The sequence below is a fragment of the Nycticebus coucang genome, chromosome 12 (genome assembly GCF_027406575.1).
Source record: "Nycticebus coucang isolate mNycCou1 chromosome 12, mNycCou1.pri, whole genome shotgun sequence".
NCBI classification, from domain to species: domain Eukaryota; kingdom Metazoa; phylum Chordata; class Mammalia; order Primates; family Lorisidae; genus Nycticebus; species Nycticebus coucang.
In genome coordinates this window covers 81,488,585-81,505,539 of record NC_069791.1, presented here as the reverse complement: position 1 = coordinate 81,505,539, position 16,955 = coordinate 81,488,585, and the positions used below count along the sequence as shown (strand labels likewise).

Sequence of the window (16,955 nt, the reverse complement as noted above, 5' to 3'; positions counted from 1 at the left end):
CCAAAAGCTGAAGTTCTTCATTTCACATCACACACACACACACACACAGCCAGTTGTGCTTAAAACATTTTACTCCTTGCTCCTTTTATCCCTCACCCCGGATCTAAGCCCCAGCCCAGTACCGGTGGGGGCTCAGTCCTCCGGATTCCAGGAGTCAGGGCTCAAGGAGGGCTTGGCAGCCAATGGGGCAAGATTGGGGCCTTACGATGCAGGATGGGTGCCCAGTCTTCTGAAAACAGGTGGGAGCCAGGGCTCATTTTTATAGCCAAAGGTCCTTAGGAACTCTGTAGGAGCCCTGACAGCAAGTGGAGGTAGCCATAGGTTCAGGCCAGTACCACAGGCAGTAAAACTTGTTGACTGTGGATTGTAATCCCAAACCTAGAGGACTGGCCTCCCATAGAATCCTGAAAAGGAGTGGTTCACCAGGCCTCAGGCCCAAAGGGCATCAGGGAGAGGCCAGTTTCCTTCTTGGGAACAGGCACATGTCCTTGAGTGTGACATATCAGTCCTGAAAGTAAGGGCAGCTTCCAGGGTGTGTAGCTCAGTGCTTGTACCATGAGCAGAAGAGGCCCAGGGCCAAGCTCAGGGGCAGCAGAAGGATGGGTCCCTGTATGGCGAGGGCTGGGGCAGAACTGAAGGCCAAAGAGTTTTTGCAGAGGTTGCCATCAGGCTGGGACTCCTGGACTTGAGGCACCACATGAAGCTGGAGTTCTCCTGCTTTGTATTTGATCCAGGAGGCATAGCTGGAGGTCAGAGTGTACACACCAGGTCTGTTGGGGGCACCGCAGGCATCACCCCAGCTCACAATACCTGCCAGATACCAGAGGCCCTCCACAGGGCAGGAGAGTGGACCCCCAGAGTCACCCTGTGGAGAAAAGCCACACTGCAGCGGTCAGGAGCAGGCCCCAGCTCCCGGTCATCCATGCCAGCCCTCATCTCCCAAGAGGCACTGCCTCAAATTGTCCCCCAACTCCCAGGGCCCCTGCATTTACCTGGCAGGCATCCTTGCCACCCTCCACGTAGCCAGCACACACCATGTCCTGCTGGATAAAGTGAGGCTCCTCAGGCTTGGCATTGATGTTGTACAGGCAGTTACAGGTTTCACGGCTGATCAGTGGCACCTCAAGTTGCTGAAGTGGCCTGGGGGGCAGGAGGCCCACTGTGGGGGCAGGAGATGCTTATCCAGGGCCTCTTAATTCCCAGTGCTACTCAATATCTCATGCGCCACCTTACCTGAGGGAGCGGTGTGGCCCCATCCAGTGACAGTACAGTGGAGGCCATTAGGGAAGGAGGCGTTGGCTTCGGGGAGGCAGATAGGCCGGATGTGGCGGGAGAAGGTGATAGGGCTTCTGAGGTGGAGAAGTGCAATGTCCCCCTGGGAGCCCTCCTCGCGGTAGCTGTCATGGGTGATGATCTCTTTCACACCTATGACATTGTTGTCCTCAGAGTAGATGTCCAGCTGGTGGGCCCCCAGCTTTACTTCATAATATTCCTTATAATGGTTTCTGCAGACAGAAGGGCCAAGGCTGGGACCCAGGGGCTTCTCCTTGTTCCCTGATCCCTGTTGCCTTGTAGCACCCAGTCCTCTGATTCAGACTAGCCCCTTGGAGGCCTCAAATTGCACCTTAGTTTTATCCTGTATCCTCTGATCCTTCACATTCACTCCTAACTAGTCCTTTCAGACTTTGCTGATACCCTTAGATCCAACCCGAGAACCTAACTTCCGACCTGGCTTGACCCATGATCTTTGACCTCCAGCCCACTTTTGATTTCCACGCCTTTCCTCTCACCCAGCTGGTACCTGGGGAAGCAGTGAGCAGCTGACAGCACCCACTGCTCAGACACGAGAGAACCGCCACACACGTGGATGCCCTTATAGGTGATGCTGACCTGCCAAGGCCATTGACCAGGATTTGCATTGCTGCCACCTGTGATGCGTGATTGGGCGACCACACCACAAACAGCTGTCCAGGAAGAAGGGGAAGTAGGGTCAGATCCTTAGTCCCACTGCTCCCACATATCCAGGCATTCTGGTTCAGAGCTTGGGAAGTGGGTTCACAGAAGTCAGCCTCCCTTTTGTCATCATCCCACAGCTCACCAGGCGTGGGCAGTTCTGCCCCTTGCTGCCCACTGATCATTACCTAATTCGGTTCTTGTGGCAGCCTTCCTCCTCTCAAGTCTTTCTACCTTCCACCCAATCCACTTCATACAAGTCTAAAGATCTTCATAACCACAATTCTGACCAGGTCACATCCCTGCTTAAACCTTTCCACGGCTCCATGCTGCCCTGATGAAATATTCCAAACCCTTTGTGGCACTGCCATCTACTCCAGCCATCCCTCTGGACAATTCCTGTTTTTACATGCATCAGGCCACACACTTGTTTACCTCTGGACCTTCACTTATCCAGGTCACTCTGCCTAGAACACTTCTCCATCCTTCCTCTGGCAAACTTCTCTCTGCCTGTGGAGACTCTGTTCAGATGGCAGGTCTTCCACGGCTTGTCTGGCCTGCAGGCTGAGCTAGGCTTTGCCTCTGAACTCCCAGGGCCTCCTTACTTCCCAGTCATAACTGTTCTGGCATCTACAGCTGTGTCCCTTTCAACCACACCAATCAGTGTGTTCCCTGGAGGGCAGATTATCAGGTCCCCAGTATTGATGGAGTCCTAGAAATGTATTTAACAAATGAACTGAACAGGCTTCCCAAAATGTGAATGTCTGGTTTCCAGGATTGCCCCAGCCCCAGCCCCAGCCCCAGCCCCACCCAGGCCGCTTTGGAGTGGAGCTCAACTACTTTTACAAAGTCACCTTCCCAGGAGCAGAGGCACTGCCAGGCTCCTCCCCTCCCATAATCATGGCAATAGCTACTATTCAGTGTCCAGCAGTGCCAGGCCCTGAAGGGACTTTAATTTTCTTTATCTCTTAGAATCTTTACTATAGCCCCAGGAGATAGACATGATCAGCTTCAATTTAGAGGTGAGGAAGCTAAGGCAGGGGACAGGACTTGGGCAATGCCACACAGCGGGTAAGTGGTGAAGCCAAAGTTGAAAAACTGACCCAGAGCCGAGTTGTTTGCCTTCAGAGAAAGGAGGCTCTTGGTTTGTTTCCCTCAAAACCATCTCAAGTGTCCCACTTTAAGAGCTGAACCTGAGCAAGAGCACAGACCCCATCCCTACCAAAAATAGAACAAAGTTAGCCAGGAGGGGTGGTGCAATCCTCTATCCCCAGCTTCCCCAGAGGCTAAGGCAGGAGGATCGCTTGAGCCAGGAGTGTGAAATTGCAGTGAGACACAATGACGCCACTGAACTCTAGCCAGGGTGACAGAGTGAGACTCTTGTCTAAAAAAAAAAAAAAATCCCAGCTACACCACTTACTGGCTGTGTGCCTTTGGGCAAGTGACTGCTTCTCTGTATCCCAGCTTCTTTATTCACAATGTGAGGGCCATAATCCCCCACTCACAGAGCTATTGGGAGAATGTGAGTGGATATGAGAGGGTGGGACAGCTCAGTAGAGGGTCAGGCATTTGTTAAACATGCAGGGGAATCTGGATCCGAGTCCCTCCCTTTTCCCCTCCCCCATTTCCCAGGCAAGCCTCACCTTCGGCCCCATCAGCTCCTGGAAAGAAAAAGGGAGGAGTAAGCACGGAAGTTTCAGGTTCCTTGACCCTTCTAGTTCCCACAACTTCTCCAGAGGGCTGGTCCCGTCCCTGGGAGGGCCAAGGTAGAAAGGAGAGGGAGGCTAGGGGGAGGCTATTCTTGAGACAAGGATAAAGATTTGTCCAGGAAAAAGATTATGCCTGCTCCCACTTTAAGAGCTGTGTTACCCCCAACTCCCCCTAGCCTGCACAGACTCACCCGTCCCCAACTGGAATAATCCAAGACAGAGCAGAATGGCCACAGCCTCTAGCTGCCCAGGCACCAGACCCACGCTCTGGGCCATGGCCCGGAACGAGGGCCTCAGGGGCAGACGCCAGACACACAGTCCCTGGGGCTGGCTTTGAAGGCAAGATCCAGGTGTGTCAGCTCAGAGGAAAGGGATCCCGGAATCCAGGCTGGGAAGGGGAAGCAGGTGTCCAAGGTTGGCTTCTAAGGCAGGGTCCAGCCACAGGGAACCAGTGAGGGGATGAGAGATGATTAAAGTATCCAAAGCTACCAGTATAGATGCGTCTCCAGCACGGCCTGGCCACCTAGAGACCTACTCGGAGTGGTGATTACTAGAGCAAAAACGCAGCTACCTGCCTGTCCCGCCCCTGGCCCCGCCCTCTGCTATATCAGCTCACCTTGAAACCAAAGTCTCCTCTGACCCTATCCCAGGCTGGGGGTGGGGGTGTGGGGGCGGGTGAAGGTGGCTGACCAACCAGAGAGCAGCCTGAGACTAGGCTGGAAGCTCTTATGGTCAGCCTCCCCGGAGAGAGGAGACCTACAGGTCTCTCAGACCAGTTATGCCCTTAAGGGCCTGGCCCAGGCTTTGTTATCTTGGGGCCACAGCTGCTCCTCCCTCCCTCCCTTCTTCCTTAGGCCAGGTATTGGCTCCCAGGACATTGGGGTCTTCCCCAGCCTAGGGCCATTCCAGGGCCATTTCAGGCCCTTTCTGTGAAGCCTGCTTTGGTGAGTGGCAAGTATGGTCTGGCCAATCATCCCACAGATATTTACGGTCTACTTGATGTCCCTGGAGCAAGGGACAAGACAGACCGTTTTTTTTGAGCTCACAGTGAGGCAGGGGTGATGGACTTAATCAAATAACCACAATCAGAATAATTTCCAACCAGGAGTTGTGATGCACAAGAATGGGGGCTCTGGTGCAAGTGCACAGCAGCTTGACCAAAGAGGGCATCATGAAGGGGTCCTTGCAGAGGGGTAACAGGGGAGTGGTAGTCCAGGGGCAGCATTCTGAAGTGGAGGGCACAGGTGGTAGAGGTGTGACTCGGGTGGGGGCGAGGTGCACCCTCTGTGGCAAGTGGGAATCTGTGGCAACTCCAAACAACCTGTGGAGTCCAAGCTTCAGGAAAAAGAGACCCTCACCCACTTTCCAGAAGACTAGGTGACTGGATCTCTGAGCCAGGCCTTCAGGGCCCAGGCTGGAGTCAGGGAACTAACCTGGGAAGTGCTAACTTGGGGAGCTGGGCAGGAGGGGGAAGCAGGATGCTGGGCTTAGGCAGAGGCTAAGATGTATTCAGTGTTTGTAGTGGACAGCTTCTGGGTGACAGACTGGGTATGGGGGTAGGAGGGGAATGTATGTCTCTGTGGTGAGGCTGGGGGATATTCTATTTGGCATCAACCTCCCAGTGGTAACTTCCAACTTATCAGCAGGCTTTCACCCAAATACCCCTCTCCCTTAGGTTCCCATTTTCCCTGCTTAAATATCACTCTTTCCTGATCCCCCAGACACAGGTGTCCACATGTGTCCCTCACTAGATTGGGCGCACTTTGTAGGCTTATTACATATCAGAACCTAATTGTGTCATGACTTCGTAGTTAACAGGGAACATGGGTTGAATGTGTGTAGGGAGAAGCATGAGTGAGCCCCCTACATATAAGGGGCCCAAGGCCTGGAGGCACTGGGAAGGATTTGGAAGTGGTGGACCGTCCTGGAAGGGTCCAAGTGTCATGTGTGCATGCTGGTGACATATGGGGGACATCATTCGTCAGGGGGAATATGTGTGGGGCAGCTCAGCCTCTCACCCTGTATTTCCCACTGATATGGGGGGGTGGGCAGCAGGGTCTGAGTTATAGCTGAAGTGTCCAGCAGGTGCTGATGACACTGAATCCATTGGGAAGGTGACACATAACCAGCTGGCCACCCAGCCTCCCTGCCCTGGGGCAGGAATGCTGGAATAGCCACCACGTTATCAGGGACACATTTCCTGAGAGCCCAAGGCCTGACTCACAGAAGAGGGAGGGGCCCTACCCCTCTGGGTTTCCCCCCTCAGCCTCCCACGTGTTCAACCCCTCAGCCTACTTCCAGCAATGACACAAGCCCACACAAGGTGTCTGCGTTTACACCTTTATTGTCTGCTCCTCCCACCACTCCCAAGGATTCCTGGGCCCAAAATAGGCCAATTATCTGAAGCTGCTGCAGTCTTGGTGGGTGGGACTCTCTGGAGGTTCTTCAAGGGAACCAGCTGGTTAGGCCACATTCCAGTCCCATTGGGCAGGAAGTGGAGGGCAGAGGAGGAAGTGGCACTAGGACCCAGACCCCTCAGCTCTGGATTAGGGGTGTCAGTAGCAGCAAGAACAGAGCAGCCTGAGGGGAGCCTGAGGCTCTTGCCAGGTCTGGGGGGCAGAGGTTGCTGCCTTCAGGGGGCCAGTAGGGGGAGCCACTGGGGGCCAGGAAGTGGGCCTCCCCCACTGTTTGGGAGATCCAGGCCTCTTCAGGGCCAATAGCTGCAAACAGCTCCCGACTCCCTCGAACAGCCATGCCCATGAGGACCCAGGAGCCTCCCTCAGTCTGGCACAGGAGGGGAGGGGCTGAGGTCACCTGCAGAGTCAGAGGCCAAATGAGTGTGTTACCCTTCCTCCTGTTCCCCTGCACCTTCCCCTATGGTTCAGCCACACAGCACTGCTTGTTTCCATCCTTAAGCATCCTGGTCACTCTCCAAGGTCCAGCCAGCAAGCACAGCTTCCTACTTGGGGCCCAACACTTAGGAATTCCAATCTTGGTCTCTCTCTAAGGCCCAGCTGCCCAGCACAGCCTCCCCCATCCCTGGATCCAGATGCCCAGGATGCCTGTACCTCACACCTGTCCTCCTGCCCTTCTGCATACAGGACACAGAAGGTACCAGCAGGCAGAATGCCCTGATAGAGGCAGTGACAGAGTCGAGATGTCAGGATGGAGACAGCAGCAGCCACAGGGACTACAGAGAGGAAAGAATGTTGTCTCATGGTTCTGGCTTCCAGTTACTCCACACTCCCATGACCCAGGACTCTCACCTCGGTCCTGTGGGTCCTTCCAGCCCAGTACCCAACAGCTGGCCCCTGGGGGGATACCCCATGGGTGAAGGCAGATGGGCAGGGCTGACGGGGAGGGTTCGACCCGGGAACTCAGCTCCAGGAGAGCCAAGGGGGGCCTAAGTCCCAGGTGCCGGGGCAGGCGGATGCTGATGACCAACCGGGATACTTGGTGGCCCTGTGGGAGGGGGCTGGCCCCTGCCCGGCCCAGATACACTTCAATGTAAGGCACTGTTGTAGAGCCCAACCTGTTGGAACAAGGTCCAAAGTCACCTTCTGCTCCCCTGTTGCTTTATAGAGTCCTTCCCAGCCCAGGGGAAAGGGTTGAGTAATTTTCTAGTGTCATGCTAACTTTTCATTATTCCTCCTCCCAAATCTCTCTTCTGTCTCAAAACATCTCACAAGTTTCCCTGTGCTGTAAGATCCCTAAAGGGAGAATACCCACTATTGTAGGAGCCCTTGGATTCATCTCCCCATTTTCCCCTGTAGTCTCTTGCCTCGGAGATAAGTGAAACCCACCTGAGGACACAGTGAGTGGCTGCTAGGACCCAGCCTGGGGCCACAAGGATCCCAGTGCAGACTCGATCACCAGCCACATGCACCTCTGCCAACCAGGGCCACAGGACTCCCACTGCAGCAGCCTCTGGCCGCAGGCCACAGGCTAGGGAGAGAAAGGGGCCACCTCAGTTGGGGCCCCACAGCTGACCCCTGAAGCCCCTGCCATGGATCTATGTACCCGCGCCAAGGAGATCCTGAGCCCTAGAGGCCTCCCGCTTACCTCCATGCTCTGTGTGGGGAGGACAAGTTTGTGCCTCAGTTTCCTCCCCTTCAAGGCCCCAGTCCCAGGCTAGCTGGTCCTCCAGATAGGCTCCCCGAGTCACATGGCTGATCCATGGGCCATGGGTCTGCAGGGGAAAGAAGGCTCGGGGACGTAGACAATCATTGGAAAAATCTCTGATCCCAACTAGGAACCAGGTCCCCTCTTCTCGGCACAGAAGGCTCCAACGCGAGTCATTCTGTGGCAAAAAAAGAGTGTGTGTGCTTGCAGAGAATATCACTGCTCCTGTGACTTTCCAGAACTCCAGATTTGCCCCCACTCGGACATAACGTACCACCGCCTCCAAACCAGGCTCCAGTACTAATTTATGTAAGAATTCACCCCTCAATTTAGGATTTTTCTTAAATCTGGGGATAGACGAAACCCCCAAACCCGCCCAAAGTCTGCCTCAACCCCTCCCCAAGTCCACCAAGGCCAGGCTCCGCCCCCAACTCGTTCTGGCCCCGCCTCCACTGTCTTAGGGCGGGAGGGCACCTCCTCTCCCAGTTCCTTGGCCGGGCTTCCGGCTCCCTTGGCCTCCCTTAGGTCCTACTCATGCCCGCTTCTGCAGGCTCCACCTCTGCTTCTCACCCAGCAATGGCCCGCCTCCTCCTCCTCCTGGTAGGCGGGGCAGAGCGCGTGCGGCGGGTCTCCCGGTAGCGGCACTGGCGTCCCCTGGCGGCCATAAAGGCAGTGACACCACCAGCCTCCCAAAAGCTCCGCCTCCAGCAGCGCGCCGGGGCCCGGCGCGGATTCTGCGGATGGGGGCGGGGAAAACCAAGAGCCCGCGTTGTGATCCAGGAGGCCCCAGCTCCGTTACACAACACCCAGGGCCGGGCCCCGGCTCACCCCCGCGGCCCCAACGAGCCAGACGGCAGCGACTCCCGGGCAGGAAATAGTGTTCTGGGTGGGGCAGGCATACGGGCCGCGGGGCCGCGCTCAGGTTGACGGGCGCGCTCAGCTGCAGCAGGGCCAGGTCCGAGGCGTAGTCCCACGAGGCGTTCTCGTGCTGCACCAGGCGCGCCACTCGCTCCGAGCGCGGGCGCGAGGGCAGCAGCACGCGCCAGGCCTCAAGGTCGCCGGGCGGACCGTGGGAGCTGATATGGCTGCGGGATGGGGAGGTGGGGACGTGGGCCACACCCTGCACACCAGGCTGGAAACCTCGCACCCCTGTCTCAGCTTCTGTATCTCCTGGCTAAAGTCCTGCATTCGCTGCCCAATTCCCACCCCACCCGCGTTCGAACTTGCACTTAAGACTCCAGCATCCTGGAATGAACTATGCAACCTCTCTGCCCGCCTCTGGCTGACTAGCACCCCTCTTTTGTGCTGGATCCTACACTTCCAAATGGGACTCTGTATTCCCAACTGAGGTGCCTCCCATCCCTATCCTGCCCAGAGGAGGGGTAGGGCCTGGTAGACGGTGGTTTCTCAGGCGGATGTGGGCAGGGGCAAGGATATGCCTGAGATGTTGATTCTTACTCACTCCAGAAAGCAGCTGGCAGGTGCCAAGACCCAGCTTTCAGACACCAGTGCTCCATGGCAGGGTCTGTATCCCGGCACCAGCACCTGGACCTCCCAGGGCCAGGCCCCTGGCCTCGGGGCCTTCCCACACTCTAAGGGGTGACAGGCCTGGGTCAGGGGACCTCCTGAATCCCCCTCACTCCAGTAATCTCCACCCAAACTCAAATCTCCCATGTCTAGTGCGCATCTAGGGGTCCTAGCCACTGACCTGGAAGGGCAATGGTGCAGTTCTCCCTGGGCTCCCGGGGACCAGACTGGGACTCCTGGGGCTGGATGAGAAAGGCAGGTCCAGGCTCTGAATCTATCACCTGTTCCCGTATCCATGCCTCATAGGGAGCCACAGCAGTGAAGACTCCAGGACGGTTCCTCCGGCCACAGCCAAAGCCAAAGCTGGTGATTCCTGCCTGGAACCAGCGGCCTCCTTCTTCGCAGACCAGGGGTCCCCCGGAGTCACCCTAATGATAGATGATTTTGTGTTAGGAGATCATCCCTGGGACATACCGGCCTACATTGCCTTTTAGCCTCCCAGTCACTTTTTGCTAGAAATCTCCCTTGGTTGTGCCTTGTCTTCTGTGTCTCTTGCAAACAGAAGTGCCTTATGAAGCAGAAAAGCTGGTGAGCACCAGGCTCATGCATTAAGGGCCATGCAAGAGAGCCTGCAGGTCTCATTCACAGCCAGATGGTTCTTGTTCAATACAATGCCTGGTTTCTGACCAGGCCAGCTCACTCCAGAGTCTGGTATTTTATGGCAGATATAGCAGCTTGAGACTGTCTCAAAAAAAAAAAAAAAAAAAAAGTGTGTCTTTTGAGAAAGATTTCTGGGCAAAATGGTTAAAATATGCAGAGTTTTGGCCTTCAGCAGGTTATCACTTCTGTAAAAGATTATTTAATTCATTTTTTAAAAACTTTTTTTTTTTTTTTGTAAAGAGAGAGTTTCACTTTATTGCCCTCGGTAGAGTGCCGTGGCGTCACACAGCTCACAGCAACCTCCAACTCCTGGGCGTAGGCAATTCTCTTGCCTCAGCCTCCCGAGCAGCTGGAACTACAGGCGCCCACCACAACGCCTGGCTATTTTTTGTTGCAGTTTGGCTGGGGCTGGGCTTGAACCGGCCACCCTCGGTATATGGGGCCGGCGCCCTGCTCACTGAGCCACAGGCGCTGCCCTAAAACTTTTTTTTGAGACAGTCTCACTACATCGCCCTTGGTAGAGTGCTATGACATTACAGCTCACAGCAACCTCCAACTCTTGGGCTTAAGCAATTCTCTTGCCTCAGCCTCCCAAGCAGTTGGGACCACAGGTGCCCGCCACAACTCCTGGCTCTTTTTTATTTATTTATTTATTTATTTTGTAGTTGTCATTGTTGTTTAGTAGGCCTGGGCCAGGTTCAAACCCGCCAGCCATGGTGTATGTGGCCAGCGCCCTAACCACTGAGCTATGGGTGCTGAGCTTATTAATTCATTTTTTTCAGTAACTATTTATTGAGCACCTACTAAGTAACAGGTGCTGTGCTGTGGGCTGGGATATGGGATAATAATAATAATAGCCAATACTTATTAAGCACTTTTTTTTTTTTGAGACAGAGTCTCACTTTGTTGCCCTGGGTAGAGTGCCATGGTGGAACAGCTCACAGCAACCTCCAACTCTTGGGCTTAAGTGATTCTCATGCCTCAGCCTCCCAAGTAGCTGGGACTACAGGCACCCACCACATCTGGCTATTTTTAGATGATGAGATCTCGCTCTGGCTCCAGGCTGGTCTCGAACTCATGAGCTTAGTCAGTCTACCCGCCTTGGCTTCCCAGAGTGCTAGGATTACAGGTGTGGGCTACCTCGCCCAACCTTATTTAGCACTTATGAAGGATGAGGTACTATTAATCATTACGACAAAACTATGAGGTAGGTAACACTACTATCTCCATCCTCCAGGTGGGAAAGTTGGGCACAGGGAGGTTAAGTAACCTGGCTAAGGTCACACAACTAATAAGAGAAGATGCCAAGCTTCTGACCAGGCCAGCTCATTCCATAGTCTGGTATTTTATGTCAGAATTAACAGTGTCAACTTGTTGATCCATTAATCATTTTCACATACATTGGCAATTGTCCTCTCTTTTTGCAGATGAGGCTCAGAGAGATGGGATTTATCTGTTCCTCACTGGTTAGCATTCAGGCCCTGCCAGGCAGGTACAGTGACCTCCTCTCACCTGGCAGGTGTCCCTGCGGCCCTCCGGGTAGCCAGCACACAGCATCCCTGGCAATAGCTGGAGAGTAAGGTTGAAGGGGCCAGGCCGGCTGTAGAGACACTGACAGGCGGTCTCATCTAGCAGCCTTAGCTCCACTTCTTGTAGCACCCAGGGGAGAGGCAGAGGGTCTAGGGGCAGAACCAGAGAGCAGATACTGTAAGGCAGATACAGAGTCACCAGATCCCAGGGCTCAGCTTTGTCTCCTCCAGCTGCCTCCTGGACATTTCCATCTAGATGCCCCATGACACCTTAGCCCATAACATTCACCCCGTCTCTCTCTACCTTGTCTTAATTTCAGGAATTCCCCCATCCAGCACTCAGTAAGAACTGCCACACACAGTTATGCAGGTTGTGTACTGCAGAAAGGTCCCCACAACAAAAGATGTACAAAGGGACTAAAAACATTCAGGTCTGAGCCCCAATGTGGGAATGTGTTGGTTCCAGAAGGCACTATTTTCACAAAGATTCTATAGAGACTAGATGTGGTCTTCTCCTAAGTTGCCAAGCATTGAATCTGGGTGTCATCCCTGAAACCTCTCTCAACCCTCCTTCCCCAATCAGCTCCCGAGTCATGAAATCCTTTTATTCATAACTTCCTGGGATTCTCACTGTAACTACACTAGTTCAGGCAACATAACCTTGGGCCTGGATGACCAACTCAGCTCCCGACTGGCCTAGTTCCCAATCTTCATTTGCTGCTGCTAGAGGAAGTTTCTAAAGCTTAGCTCTGATCTTACCAAGAACAATAAATGGATCTCACTGTCTGAACATGGGGTGTCAGCCCTATCCTGAGGAGAACCTGTTTTTGACAAAAATGAAAATCTCAGGATCCAGAAAGGGATGGGGGAAAAGCAGAGATAGAATTGCTTCCCTGCCCAGAGTCCTAAGTGGCCAGGCGATGGCTGAGAGTGCATTTGGGGCTCAACCAGGGAGGTTTGAAGATTATCCTGGGGACCCCTGGAGCTGGCAGGGCACTTTGGTCCTCAGGCTGACCTCCAGGCCTTCTTGGTCCAGCCTTACCTGCTTTTGCAGCCTCTGTCACCTCTGCCACTTTCACTGCAGCCTGGCATCCTGGCCCTTCTCCATCTAACATGCCTCACCTGTGTCCCCACAGGGGGGGCACACCTGGTCTCCACCTCTTCCCACATTCCTGCAATACATCCCTTCACAGAGATCCCCAGAAATCTCCTACTCTGTCCATTGTCAGGATGGCCTGGCCATCCTAGGGGCTTACAGTGACTTTTCCTGTCACCTCCTACCCAGATGGAGGTTGTGGCATCTCCTCCTGCAGTACCTACCCAAAGACCCATGCACTTGTGTAGGTCTGATCATAACAGATGTGGGGGATATTTGCAGGGGCAAGGCTAGCATGCAAAGGTGCCACTAGATGATGGGGTAACAGGGAATGGAAAAGAGGTCTTTGTCCCCCTAAACCTTCTAACAGAGTGTGTATCTATGTATTGAAATTGTTGTTTGTCTATTTACTAGAATCTATACCTGATTCCAGTAGTTTTGGTTTGCTATATTCACTGGTGTATCTCTAATGCCTAACATAGTGCCTGGTACCTTGAAGGTGCCCAAGAATTATCTTGGGCGAAAGAATGAATGAATGAAGTCCAGTAGGGAGAAAGCAGGAGGTGGGGAATAGAAAAATGAGTTGAGGCTCTGCGCCTGTAGCTCAGTGGCTAGGGCACCAGCCACATACACCGGGGCTGGCAGGTTCAAACCCGGCCAGGGGCCTGCCAAACAACAATGACAACTACAACATTAAAAAAAAAAAAAATAGCCTTGGGCAGGGCCTGTGGCTCAAGAGTAGGGTGCTGGCCCCATATGTCGGAGGTGGTGGGTTCAAACCCAGCCACGGCCAAAAAAAACTGCAAAAAAAAAAAAATAGCCAGGCATTGTGGTGGGCACCTGTAGTCCCAGCTACTGGGGATGCTGAGGCAAGAGAACTTAAGCCCCAAGAGTTTGAGATTGCTGTGAGCTGTGAGTATTGTATTGCACGATACTCTACTGAGGGCCACATAGTGAGACTCTGTTTCAAAAAAAAAAAAAAAGAAAGAAAGAAAAGAAAAATAAATAGAGGTGGATTTAGGATGGGAGGAAGAGGGATGGGAAGGAATATGCCAAGTGCTGTGCTTTAGTGGTTTTTACATGGGTTACTTAGGTAGAAATATCTAAAACGCGTTAGTTACTGCTATGCTGGGCACTGTGCTACAAACTTTAAATTGATATTCTCATTTGATGCACCCAACAAGCCCATGAAATGGGCACTACTACTTTCCTCGTTTTACAGAGGAGAAAATACACCGGATGAAGTGCTTTGTCTGACATAGCAGAGCTGTGATGGGGACTCTAGTCGGATTCCAAATTCAGGAAAGAAAAAACTGGAAGGAAAGGCGAGGAGGGAATGGAGTGTGGGAGGATGACTCAGTAAGTAGTCTTAGTGAACCCTTGAGGAGGAGGCTAGATGGAGATAGATGAAGGATTTATCCAGGATCTAGCAAACCCCCAAGATTCCGCTCCAGGCCTCACCCCGCCCCACTTCCAAGTCCGGGCCCAAGAACCTGCCCATCCACAGGAGGGGGCAGAATTTTAGGGCACGCCCCTGAGCCCGCCCCCGGGAGAGCTCCAGGGCCTATGATCTTCCACCTTTCCGGCTCTCGCCCGGCCCGCTCACCCGCCTCCTGGATGTCCCCCCAGCCGGTGGCCCAGCAGGCGGTGCCGTGTGCGAAGTGGTGCGAGGCACGGGGCAGGCAGACTGGACGCACCATCGGGCCCAGCCTGGCTGGTGAGGTCAGGCGCAGCAGGGCCAAGTCGGCGCCCAGCTCCACTTTGCTGTAGTTGTCGGGCACCAGGATGGCGGCCACTGTGCGGACATGCGCGCCGTCCAGGGGCCCGTCCTGAGAGTGCACGCCCAGCACTACTGACCACTCGGCCGCGGGCTCCAAGGTCCCGTTCCTGCGCCGAGGCGAGGCGGGAGGTTAGGTTGTTTCTATGGAGGGGCAGAACCTCGTGGGAGTGGGGTCTGAGAGCCAGAATAAGAGGTGGGGTCAGCAGGAACCCAGGAATGGCCGGGACAGATACTAATTTGGGGCTGAAACTCCTGAAAGGTGACAGGCGAATCCTATTTGGAGTTGGAGATTGGGGGCATCAGAAAGATAGGTGAGATTCAGATAAGATGTTTAGTGGAGTGGTGGGACAAGTCTGCTGGTGGCCTCACCCCACTCAGAACATTGATACCTTGCAGAGCACCTAGCTTGAGGGGCAGAGAGGGGTAGCCAGGGCAACTCGGTTCCCAATTAGCCTTGAGGACGAAAGGGTGGTGGTGGGAATGGTCAAACTGTGGGGCAGGGTTGGCCCTTGAAGGAGAGGGGTGGACTAAAGCAAATACTCACCTCACAAAACAGTGAGCAGCAGAGAGGACCCAGGAGGGGGCGATGAGGGAGCCCCCGCAGATGTGGCCTCCCCCTTGATGCAGGCTCACCTGCCAAGGCCAGGCACCCGGCTGCGTGTCTGAACCCCCCACAATGCGGGCAGAGGGCTCAGGGCGCCCACACTCTGCAATGGGGAGCCCTGGAAGTCAGAGCCCACTTGGGGTCCCCCACTTCAGAGAGCCCCAGGTAACTCAGGAGAAAGCCCCGTCCCACACCCTGCTTTAGTTTGCTTCTCTGAACAAAGAACAAAGACTGAGGTACTGGTACTTCTAAGTTTCTGGTCTTTTCCACCTCCCTCGTGACCTATCCATCCTTAACTTTCTTTAAGCTCTGAGGACACTGGCCCTCTTTCTTACCCAAATCTTCAGATTCTTCTTGGGTAGGACCGACAGCTGAATCCCAGAGGGTAAAGAGAAGAAGATACTGGTGACTTCTAGACCTTGTACTACCCAACCCGGCACCCACCTTGCTGCTTTCCATCCGCCACCCTCTTCCCTGTCCCTTCAGCCCCCTGCCAGCATCACTGTTATCTCTCATCTTTTCTGCCTCTGGAAATGACTTTCCCAATCCAGCTGCCTTACCTGAGTCCTGGAAGGTTCCTGGGGTGGGATTGATGGCTGGGAAGACAGAGGAAGGCAGGAAGAGGCTGGAGAACTGCACTTACTATGTGCCCTCTCTGAGTCCCTCCCCTGACTTTCTGGCTATTCCATCTTCCATGGCACCCGTGTCTCCTGTCTCCCGCCTTTGAAGCATTACTTCCTCTCCCTCTCCTGCCTAACTTCTGATGTCCTCCTCTCCCTCCTCTGACACTACTTCCTTTCCTCCTCTGACACTCCACTCCCCATGCAGAACCCAGGAATCCTGCTCTTCAGTTCCCCAGATGCTAGGACCCAAGCCCCTTGCAGCTATCCCCTGTCCCCAGAAGTTACCAAGGATCACAAGTGGGAGGAGTAGGTGCTGGGACATGGCAAATTAGAATCAGCTGGAAGCACAGAGGTGGGTGAAAGTCTGCTCCCAACCACAGCTCTGTCACTGTCTAGGCAGTCCTGTGACTCTTGATGGTCCCAAGAGCGGCCCCACCCTCCCTGGCTGAAGCCCATCTCTGGGAATCTGAGAGGATCTGAGGCTAGAAGGGGAAGTAGGGAGCCTGAAGGCCCCACCCAGAGTCCTGTGCTCATCTCACATCTCTAGAGGCTAGGGTGGGGGTGAGGGCAGGTGTCCCAGCTCCAGGACACCTGTTGAGGGAGGGGTAGAGAACAATGTACAAAGGCCAAAGAAAAGGACAGCTGGGGTCTGGGAGGCCAGCGTCTGGGTCCTTGGTGAGGCAGGGCTGGGGTGAGCAGTGACCCATGGGACAGGGAAGGTGGCCCCTCATTGGCATGACTCACCTGAGACCTCACCTCTGTTGGGGGTGTGGCTGCCCCAGTGGCTTGGCTTTTTCTTCTCACACAGCTCTGGTTACTGGAGTTGTTGGCCAGGTCCAAGACAAGAGCCCTAGGGAATTCAATCTCATCCCAACAAAAGGATCACAGATTCCGGCAGGTTGGGCTGGGCATAGGGATTCTGGGAGGAGGCTAGGCAGGTTGGCAAGGCCAGAAAAAGACTACCTTTCTCTGGGTTCAAGTGGGTACTCTCAGGTGTGCTGGCATTTACTCTTTGTGTGACCTTGGGAAAGTCACTGAACCTCTCAGTGTGTATCAGTAAGAGCCCATTTTAGAAACATAGGGCTCCTTAAAGAGAAATTGAGGAGCGTTTAATGAAGGTATTATTATTATTATTTTTGTTTTGAGACAGAACCTCTAGCTGTCGCCCTCGGTAGAGTGCTATGGCATCACAGCTCACAGCAACCTCCGACTCCTGGGCTTAAGCAATTGTCTTGCCTCAGCCTCCCAAATAGCTGGGATGACAAGTGACCACCACAATGCCCGGCTATTTTTGTTGTTGTTGTTGTAGTTGTCATTGTTTGGCAGGCCCAGGCTGGATTTGAACCCACCAG

The 16,955-nt window shown here is 54.1% G+C and overlaps 2 protein-coding genes across 2 annotated transcripts; both read right to left on the bottom strand.

The window, feature by feature from the left end:
• Positions 1-53: 53 nt before the first annotated feature.
• On the bottom strand, positions 54-4,217 carry PRSS8 (serine protease 8). The gene is made up of 6 exons (XM_053555125.1): positions 3,854-4,217; positions 3,597-3,614; positions 1,802-1,964; positions 1,234-1,505; positions 993-1,159; positions 54-865 (listed from the first exon to the last, which is right to left on the bottom strand). The coding sequence occupies exons 1-6, from the start codon at positions 3,936-3,938 to the stop codon at positions 542-544; spliced, it is 1,029 nt and encodes a 342-aa protein (XP_053411100.1). The 5' UTR covers positions 3,939-4,217; the 3' UTR covers positions 54-541.
• A 1,771-nt stretch (positions 4,218-5,988) lies between these two features.
• On the bottom strand, positions 5,989-15,105 carry PRSS36 (serine protease 36; the record flags this gene model as incomplete). Its single annotated transcript, XM_053556631.1, has 12 exons — positions 5,989-6,476; positions 6,731-6,852; positions 6,929-7,194; positions 7,466-7,607; positions 7,725-7,962; positions 8,355-8,518; positions 8,613-8,869; positions 9,247-9,376; positions 9,493-9,739; positions 11,484-11,650; positions 14,203-14,483; positions 14,921-15,105. Coding segments are annotated over 12 exons (2,478 nt in total), but the record flags the coding sequence as incomplete, so codon positions are not given.
• Positions 15,106-16,955: the final 1,850 nt, after the last annotated feature.

Coding starts and splice junctions, on each gene's coding strand:
- PRSS8 (XM_053555125.1), bottom strand. CDS start 3,938: ATGGCCCAGAGCGTGGGTCTGGTGCCTGGGCAGCTAGAGGCTGTGGCC. Junction 1,160..1,233: donor GGGCCACACCGCTCCCTCAG/GTAAGGTGGCGC, acceptor CTGCCCCCACAG/TGGGCCTCCTGCCCCCCAGG. Junction 866..992: donor GTGGCAAGGATGCCTGCCAG/GTAAATGCAGGG, acceptor TTTTCTCCACAG/GGTGACTCTGGGGGTCCACT.